The sequence below is a fragment of the Pelophylax lessonae genome (assembly GCF_965119305.1).
Source record: "Pelophylax lessonae genome assembly, chromosome: 1".
In the NCBI taxonomy this organism is placed as follows: domain Eukaryota; kingdom Metazoa; phylum Chordata; class Amphibia; order Anura; family Ranidae; genus Pelophylax; species Pelophylax lessonae.
Genome location: NC_138768.1, coordinates 557,811,771 through 557,822,344, shown reverse-complemented (window position 1 = coordinate 557,822,344; position 10,574 = coordinate 557,811,771). Strand labels below are relative to the sequence as shown.

Here is a 10,574-nt window from a genome sequence, read left to right as displayed (position 1 = left end):
AAATTTTCGGACACATGGCGTAGTTCGCGGTGGCCATATTTGTTTACATTGGGGAGAACTTTGACCCGTGACACAGCCGTCAGGTGGAACGGGACACCCTATAAATAGGCCCGATCTGGCGGCCATTTCACATTCTGCTTTCTGCCAGTGTAGGGAGGGGTCTGCTGTGCTCGTCAGGGAGAGTTTGCTAGACACATATAGCATTGTGAAGATCCACAAAAGCCCTTTTCAGGGCTGGTATTTTTCGGTATAGGTCTACTAGTATCTTTTGAGCTTAGGGAGAGGTATCCAGTGGTTGCTTTAGGGGCAGTTAGAGATCGGCTGCAGTCACAAATCGCTCTGTCAATGTCCACAAAAGTTCTTTTGAGGGCTGGTATTTCGGTATAGGTCTAGTATCTTTAGAGCTTAGGGAGAGGTATCCTGTGGTTGCTTTAGGGGCAGTTAGAGATCGGCTACACAGAAATCGCTTTGTCAATGTCCACCAAAGTCATTTAAAATGCTCCAATGTTGTTTTAGGGCCTATTACAGTCTCTTTACTATAGGGCCAGGTATCCTGTGGTTGCTTTAGAGGCAGTTAGAGATCGGCTGCAGTCACACAGAAATCGCTTTGTCAATGTCCACAAAAGTCATTTAAAATGCTCCAATGTCATTTTAGGGTCTATTACAGTCTCTTTACTATAGGGCCAGGTATCCTGTGGTTGCTTTAGGGGAAGTTAGAGATCGGCTGCAGTCACACAGAAATCGCTTTGTCAATGTCCACAAAAGTCATTTAAAATGCTCCAATGTTGTTATAGGGTCTATTACAGTCTCTTTACTATAGGGGCAGGTATCCAGTGGTTGCTTTAGGGGCAGTTAGAGATCGGCTGCAGTCACACACAAATCGCTCTGTCAATGTGAATGGACCCTATATGTATTAGACAATGTATTTACCGGCTGCTGTCAGTTCTGGCTGATTTATGAAAAAAAAAAATATATATTTTGCTGTAAAAAAAATAAATAAATAAATTTAGGGCAACTTTTTCAATTGCAATACTTCTGTTATGAGATTGTCCATGTGCTGGGACTATTTGTGCACAGCTAGTACGTCTTTTGTGGCTGCAAATATGACCTAAAGGTTTTTAAAGTTCGCCTCCCATTAAAGTCAATGGGGTCCGCCGCGAACTCGCGGTTCGCAGACTTTTGAGAAAATTTGCGGCTGGCGTTCGCGAACTGCCCCGGCCGAAGTTCGTCCATCACTAATGGCGACAAACTTTGGTACTTAAAAATCTTCATAGGTGACACTTTAAAAAGTTCTACAGATTAGCTATTTAGAGTTACAGAGGAGGAGGTCTAGTGCTCTAATGATCGCGGAGATCTCTCACATGTGTAGTTTGAACACCTTTACATATGTGGATGCGACTTGTGTATTTACTTCTGCACAAAAGCTTTATTTTATTTCTACTTTTACACTGTCCCTTTAAAAACATTTTTTTGATGTAGTAGTACCCACACTTGCACGAGAGTAGGTACCCCATGACAGAGTTCTACAATTGACAGTGTCTAGGTTTAAAGTTATTGCCATTGGGCAAGGAGATGTATGCCCTTGTGTCCATAAATTGGCAAAAGCCACAATTGCCACATGGAAAAGTACCTACTGTCTTACATCTATCCCCCCCCCTATCTGTTTTGAACTCACTCCCTTCTAAAAATGATCATTGGATGTTCAGATACAAATGGGGCTAAAGAGGGATCCATGCTTAAAAGATGCCAATATTTGGTGAAAATATGTCTCACTTGTTTGTGCTGTCTGAAATATTAAGTTTTATTCTGGTAACATTGCCATCTTTAGGTTTCTTTTGAATAAAGAGCAGGACATTACATTTAAGAATGGTTTTGGAATAGCCACGGCAATACTCTAGTTCTGAATATTTGAGCCTCCTTCTCCAAGAGAGTATCATTGGAACAATTTCATCTTGCTCTAAGGTATTGTCCATAGGGGATAGATGCTAAAAGGGATTTTGAATGAAAGCTAGAGGCCTCTAATATTGTATTTCCGGCAGTGGGTTTTCTAAATAGTTGACTATAGAGTTGGCCATTTGAGTGTTTATGTACAGTATGGACACATCCAAGAATGTAATAGTGGATCGGCTATGGGACATTGTACATTTTAAATTAATAGTATTGCTACGAATAATGTAATCAAGGAAATCTATGAGTAGTGTTTCAGGTCCATCCCGTAACATGAAGATATAGTCGATGTATCAGTACCACTCGGTAGCGTGGTCCATATACATCAATAAAGTCCTCTGTCCCCCCTTTACAATACCCCCTGACAGTTATGTCATCTGTCCCCTTCACATTACCCCCCTCCCACTGTAGTTTCTTCTGTTGCTGCACATCACCATCCCCCACAGTGGTGTCCCTTGACCCCTTTCTGCTCTCTTCACATCACTCCCCCCACATTGGTGTCCTCTGCCCCACTTTACATCACCCCCACAGTAGTATCCTCTGCCTCTTCACATCACCCCCACCTCAGAGTCGTCCTCTGAAACCCTTTACCTCACCCACCACAGCAGTGTCCTTATCTCCCCCCTTCACATCACCCCCCCCCCCCACAGCCATGTCCCCTGCCCCCCTCATATACCCACCACAGTGGTATACTCTTCCCTCTTTACATCACTCCTCACAGTGATGTTCTCTGCTACCTTACCATCATCCCCTCTACAGTGGTGTCCTCTGCCCCCCTTTCACATTACCCCCCCCCCCACACATACACAGAGTGGTGTTTTTCTCTCCTACTTTCACATTTACCCCAACAATGGTGTCCTCTGGCCCCCTTTCCTATCACTTCGCCCACATTGTTGTCCTCTGGCCCCCTTTCACATCACCCACCCACAGCAGTGTCCTTCTCTCCCTCTTCATATCTTCCCCCAAAGCCATGTCCTCTGCCTCCTATCACGCACAAGCATGCCCCATCATCACACATGAGCGCGCCTAATAGTCCATAATTTTGTACACTGTTTTTACTGATACATGTAAGCGCATTATTATTCTTGCACAAAATGTAATTCCTTTGCAATATTACGCTATGTGGCTTCTCCCTCTCTGTGCTTAATACATATGGGTGCTGAATACTCGGGTGTGGAATAAAGTTCCTGGTGTGTATTCCTGCTGTGGACACTTAATGGCTACATCTTACTGAAGGGGTCCCTGAAGTACCCGGATAGTTGATGGTGATTTATGGTGAGAGCGCTGGCTAGCCAGGATATTTTTAGCGCAGTTGATCTCTATAATTTGAGATTTCCCCTGTTTGGTAAGAGGCCATCTATACTTGTCTAAAGAGCAACATTTTGCACTAGAGCACTTTATATTTTTGAGCACTGGGCACTTTGAAAGCATTTGGACATTTCATGTTTTATTATGAATTTATTGAATATGAACTTTTTGACCATATGGTTTGCACATACATAGTGATTTATATAAATGTATACATTTTCCTATTGAATTTTCATATGTATAATTTTATGTACTGATATTTTGACTGGTTTGTCAATCGATTTTTACCTAAAGTGACAGCACATTTTTTATTTATATTGAATAGGATATACATTAAAAATTGTAATTCCTAAGTAGTATCTATGTTGCAACATAATTACTAGATATTATCTGTTTGCTTATAATTAACTTCCAAGATAGAAGGTTTATTATCTGCATAATGTTGATCCTTGCAACTGGGTTAAGTATGCCGCATGTGAGTCACTCTAATTTTACTTGATTATTTGCTTTGCATGTTTTACAGATAAGCTGCTTCCCACAAGCTATTGCAAGTGAGATTATGATATCTGTATATGGGAGCAGTTTACTTATGAATATTTACCGACATTCTCTGTAAACACCTACCTACAGTACAATTGATGTGGAGATATTACTTTACATCTGACAAGTTGCCTTCCACAAGTTATTTAAAGAGAGATTATGATACCTTCATATCGGAGCGGTATACTTATGAAGATTTGCTAACATTCTCTGTAATCACCTGTAATCTACAGTCGGTTTAGAGTTTTAATACTTTACCTCTAAACCGTAATGAGGGCTGTACAATGTACACATACAGGTTCACAGTTTGCATGCAACAAGCCTTTAGTTTGCGTCTATTACAATGTGTCTCTTGATTACTATGTTACTATACTAACCCAAAAGATTCGGTAAATTTATGCTAACTTCCTTTGAAAAGCTGCGTGGTGTCTGGAGAGGTTTCAGTTAAACATTGGCTTCTATTTGAATGCATAAATACTTACATATTTTTCAAAGGAAGGCTGCATTGGATTATAATTTACAACTTGCAAGCATTTCTCAAAACAGACATTTAGATTACAAAACTGTGTTATTTCAAAGGTATCTATTTGAAGTTGAGTTGTCCCCTACTTATCTGGAACCTTTTGAGTCTTTGAAACACTCACATATCTTTGTGCATAAGAAATTTAAAAGGGGTTGTGTTACAAATGGTAATGGACTTTTTAACTTATTTTCAAGTGTTTTTGTGGAACTGCCACCATTGACCTGGACCGAAGGTATTAGAGATTGTGTAAGCTATTCTTAAATGTATTTTGTAGAGACTATAATTTTCTTATTGAATCCTGTTTATTTTGGGTTACCTTTGTGACATTTTTTTTGTTATTTCTTTTCAAACCACACTCTAGTTAAATTTCACTGCTCAATCCCTCTCTTTTTCATATAGCGTACATAAAAAAAAAATAAAAACAGAGGTTTCAAAACAAAATTTGTTCCGACACCCCAGTTTCATAACCTTGATTTCTGCTGGGTAAAAGTTGACCAATCGATTCTTTAACATGTATGTAAACCTTAACATTTGTGGCAGGGCGTATGGTTTAAAAAGAGTTAGTTACCCAGTATTCTCATCCAGGCAGGTTAAGGGGCTCCAGGAAACTTGTATCATTCCAGTGAAACTGACTTTACAGATTCCTTATCAGCTGGGAAAGCTGATTTGGTACCTGGAACCATTTCTTAGAGGCTTGGGTGGGATATAATCTCCAATCCTTGGTCCTGGTTTTCAGAACCACTAGAACATTATATGGATAGGTGTGCGCTGGGCTTTTAAGAATCACCTGACTAGTGTTCTGGACTCTACTCTAGCAGACAGGAGTTCGTTGGCCAGCAGTCAGGACGGTTCCACCTATTAGAGAGGTGTGAACCAGAGCAGCAAGAAGCAGTGCAAGTGTAAGCCAGGAGGCTTCATGTGTATTTTTGTGTGAGAGAGAAATGCTGAATACCCCTGCGAGGGAAACCCTTTGATTTTTCATGGAACTTTCTTTTAAATAAAATAGGGAAAGAACAGAACTTAATAAAAGAGGAAAAGTGAGTGTCTATGTCCTTAAAGCCCTATCACTTGAAGCTAGTTCTCACAGAATGAACTTCCCATATTGGTTCCCTTTTGGTTTGTTAAAGGAGATGTATGGGGTTGATAACACACTTACATACACACCTCAATGCTGCAGCATCGGTGTGATGCTGCAGCTGTCTCCTGTTGGTTCTAAGACTGGGAACAGAGCGATCACATGACCATTGATTTGCTCAGTTCTTGGTCTTCTTGGAGTGGAGAGCAGTGATTTTTAGTCACCATTGTCTGCTCTGCTCCTTTAATGCTCACTGGAGGACTGGGCTGGGGAAGGGGTTAGAGCAGTTGGCATCATATCTCAGCATTAGTAAGGCATCTGAGTGGATCCCAACATATTTGCTGATATAGTTCCAGAGCCTGGAGCGACTCTGTGACATTAGCTGACAGTGGGCTATAACCCACTCTATAAACTATTGCTTATTACCTGCGCACCCTGGATTATTCAAACAATCACTGTGTCTATGTTACAAAAATATAGATAAGTTGTTATAGGTCAAATTAATATAGAAAAATTCAATGAATTTGTATTGTAAATTACACTTGTGTAACAATAGAAATAATAATAAAATAACAAAAATAATGACATAGTGAAGCAGCAGGTTAAAAAGCCATAATAGGCCAATTCGTGAAATTAATATATTATAGAATATACATTATAATTAATAAATTACTATATAGAAAACCGTGCTACCAGACACTAACTAGTAAGTGCTAAGAATAATGTCCATCAACACCAGGGAGCTATAATTGGTTATATAGTTGTAAAGAATTTCAACTTCTCCAGGGACCGTGAGTTGTGATAAGTGATCTTCCACCACCGATATATAAAATACCTACTCACCAACAATAAAATTAAATGTGCATAACCAGCCAATGAGGTCTCCCCCACGCTGATAGGTGTCCTCCACAAATGCCACTGATCCAGTTAAGCTCCAAGATTTTTACCATGGAATGTAAAGAACAAGGGGGCTCTTCATAGTATAGTATTTTCATTTAATAGGTAATGCAGAAGTAGATTAAAAACACTGACAAAATTGTAAAAGCTAAAAGGCCGTTCGTACAGCAGGGACACCGTTCCGTGTTCCACCTGCATTCCAAGTAGAGGAAGTGACCTCCCTGTACTTGGAACACAGGTGGAACATGGAATGGCATCCCTGCTGTACGAATGGACTTTTAGCTTTTACGATTTTGTAAGTGTTTTTAATTTACTTATGCATTACCTATTAAATGAAAATACTATACTATAATGAGCCTCCTTGTTCTTTACATTCCATGGTAAAAATTTTGGAGCCTAACTGGATTAGTTGCCTTTGTGAAGGATACCTATCAGCGTGGAGGAGACCTCATTGGCTGGACATGCACATATAGCCTACTTTAGACTGTTTCTAGGTCACATGAGTGCAAAAGTTAGTGTACTCCCTTGACCCACAAGAGAAGTATGATCAAGAAAGCTTTGGCTATACTTCTCATTGTAATATATTGATTAAAACATACCAGGGAAATTGTTACATCTGCTTGAACAGTGGAAATAAGTATTTGTTTACCCTGCTAGAAATCTTGAAATCTGATATTGTCCTGCGCTGTCTGCCTTTGCTGCATTCTTATCAGTTACATTATTCTCAGCTATCTCTAAGGACTACAGTCCCCTCCCATCTAGATGAGAAGAGGAGAGGTGTTCTGTAGTTCTAATTTAGTTGGGCAAAAATGCTCATCCATAAATACAGTACAGTGAATGAGTGTTGTTCCCCTAGGACAGTGATGGTGAACCTTGGCTCCCCAGATGTTTTGGAACTTTATTTCCATGATGCTCATGCACTCTGCAGTGTGGTTGAGCATCATGGGAAATGTAGTTGCAAAACATCTGGGGTGCCAAGGTTCGCCCTCACTGCCCTAGGACAGGAAGTGTGTTACTGGAAGTATCACCAGGTGAAAATATAAGAAAAAAACAGACACATTAAAACGAATACTGGCTCCACATCTAAGGAATGGTAAACTGCAAAATAGTTATTGTTTTATTCTCAGGTTTAGGAATGCTTTAAACTTGAGTTCAACCTAAAAAGATTTGATTAAAATCAATTAAAACAATTGTTTAATAGGCATTCGACTTAGAAGTAAACATTTCCTGGTGTGTAGCAAAAAAAGAGTTAATACAATGGGATGCAGAATGACAAGGTTAAAATAGGGCGTGTTTATTGCTATGTGCTACACGTAAGAAGTGCATGGCAGCTTATATCGGAGGTGCACTATACTTATTCATTTTATTTATGATAAAGCGTTAAACATTACAAATATATCGAAGGATGGATTACTGGAAACCTCTCATGCTTCTTATGTGTATCTCTGTTTTATTTCTGCTGAGCCTGAAATATCTTTACTTGGACAAATATATGGAAAAGATTACTATTAAAACCACTAATCTAAAAAGTAAGTTGAAAGTTTATAAAGTTTTAGTTAAAACAATGACAGCTTTTTGTTTTAGAAGAGTATTGCTACAAAAAAATTATCTTACTTTATTCCAGTTTAAATGGAAATGAATTCCTGGCACTTGAACATTGTTCTGTTCTTATGATTCATTAAAAAGCTTCTATTATGTCTGTTTCTTCTAAACCTGTAATCTTAATGCCAGTTTTATATCAATGTTAAACTTAGTTCGCACTAAACATACATTTTATTTACTGTTACTTATATAAATTGAAGGTTAATAAACAGTATATTATGCTACAGATGATTTATGAGCAGCCTACAGGATTACCTATATAACAACAAAAAAACAATCATAGCTGAACTTATATCCAATTTTGTTTCAAAAATGATTTATATTTGCTATATATACTCCAAGATTAATTTATATAGAAGTGATTTTTACCCTAGCTTGTGTTTACTTACTTTAATGCACAGATAAGTCCAGGGGAAATTTAAAACAGGTATATTTCTTAAATCTGATTGGATAATTGAAGCAACCATATGGTGAAAAAGTCCTTCTTCAGTAATCAGGTCTCAATTGTGCTAAAAATTCTGATTCTATTAATATTCCATAGTGGAATGGTGCTTGGTCCCTAATTTAATTAAAAGTTTTAAGGCTTAAGGTTAACCACTTAAGCCCCGGAAGATTTTACCCCCTTCCTGACCAGGGGGTATTTTGCGATTTGGCACTGCGTGACTTTAACGGACAATTGCGCGGTCGTGCAAATACCTAAACGAATTTGACGTCCTTTTTTTCCCACAAACAGAGCTTTCTTTTGGTGGTATTTGATCACCTGTGCGATTTTTTGATCATGCTCTATAAACAAAAAAAGAGCGTCAATTTTGCAAAAATAACAATATTTTTCACATTTTTTTATATGAAATTCCCCCCCAAAAAAATGTAAAAATCAAACTTTTTTAACATTTTCGGCCAATTTGTTTTATGCTACATATGTTTGGTAAAAAAAAATCGCAAAAAGCGTATTTTGATTGGTTTGAGCAGAAGAATTGGAAGGCCGAAAGGGGGCAGGGTGGGATACCCCCAGGGAAAATGAATAAAAAAATGTTTATTCCTCAAACCAAAAGGCACATATGTATATCCTTACCCTTTATTTAAAATCAATCTGTAAATCTCCTACAATACTAAACGGCATATGATGACATCAGGGAACCTGTATGAAAAACCGGCAAAATAGTCTACAAAAACAACAAAAACATTTTTAAAAGAAAAAAAGAGTGGATAAGTGGAAATCAAAGTAAAGAAAGTGTATGGGACAAAAGGTGACAAAAGAACCCATAAAGGGTAATAAAAATATAATGTGTAGAAGATATACAAAGTATATTCCACGCGCCAAAGATAAGGTGTATGATAGGTGTATTTATAGGAGAATCTGATAATAAAGGTATAGCAGCTGCTGTACAGTATAAAGTAAACTTGTCAAAAGAACGGTCTTTTAAAAAGGCCAAATACAGCGCTTGCTAATTAGATAGCATTAGCCATGCCAATCTCTGCAATAAAGCGAATAAAAATATATGTATGAATGTGTAAAAGACTCCGCGCTTGTGGTCCGTTTGGGTAAAGGATATTACGGCTGCTGCCTCCCTAGAATATAGTCCGAGAACTATAAAAAGATATATGAAAGAATAGGGAAGTGGCGCTGCCTGATAGGGTGAGTTTAGGGGTGCTGGTGAAGTGCTAATGTGCTGAATAAATATATTGCACTGTCAAAACCAAGGATAGTGTATATATAAAAAAGTGACTGGTGTAGATTAATCGTTAGAAGATATCGTATCTGCAACTGTGTTAGATGTACAGATAAGGAAAAAATATGATATATATCTGAGTGCAAGTAATAATACAAAGTGCCACACAAATTGATATCTGTAAGTGATGCTGGTGAAAGCAGAACTAAGAATAGTGAAAATAAATCCAAGAAATATCTCAAAAAAATTATATAAAAAATAAAAAATATTTCACAATAAAGGCAAAGTAAATATTATACAATATATGATATCTATTCAATTAAAGTGCTGTGCATAAGTGTTAGTGACAAATAAATAAATAAATAAATAAATATTGGTGACCAAAATTAATTTATAAATGTGTGGTGATCCAAAAAGCAAAGTAGTCCAGATGTGACCATATAGTCTGTATACACGTATAGGGGTGAAGTGACAATTATAGAGATATAAATATCTGTGACTGAAAAAGTCCAAGGTAAACAGCCAGTGGTAATCTTCTAATGAACACCTATGATGGGTGACCCCCTGGTGGGCGGTGAGGTACTCAGTGACCCCTCTAGTAAAAGGAACACTCACCAGAAGTACCCACCCCACACAGGGGTACAGAGCGGGTAAAGATGGTGATCCGATGGGTGACTCCCAGTGTCCTCCTCCGGTTCCAGATGTAAACGTCCTGCGTAGTCTCTGTGTGGGTCCCGTGAGGTAAGGATTCCTGGGGAGGGTGGTTGAAGCCTAATGGGATCCTGATCTAAACAGTGGGCAGTGGGATCCTAGGTCCACGGGGTGACACTCGTGCCAATGGAGTAGGGATGGAAGCAAAAACAAGGAAGAAAGCCGCTCAGGTGCAAGTTCAGCACTCGGTGCAGGTCAGATCCGCCATCCAAGCATGTAGACATCCAAAAAGATAGAGACCGCACTCAGAGATGTTAAATAAAAATCCTTAGGACTCCTTTATTCTCCATAAATCCAACAG

At 38.6% G+C, this 10,574-nt stretch overlaps 1 protein-coding gene across 1 annotated transcript in view; it reads left to right on the top strand.

The window, feature by feature from the left end:
- The first annotated feature begins 7,613 nt into the window (after positions 1-7,613).
- The window catches only part of LOC309553041 (beta-1,4-galactosyltransferase 1-like), a 212,855-nt gene continuing 209,894 nt past the window's right edge, over positions 7,614-10,574 (top strand). The window contains exon 1 of the mRNA XM_082253940.1: positions 7,614-7,819. Coding sequence (XP_082110066.1) covers positions 7,696-7,819 — 124 coding nt within the window. The 5' untranslated portion in view covers positions 7,614-7,695. The remainder of the gene's footprint in view (positions 7,820-10,574) is intronic.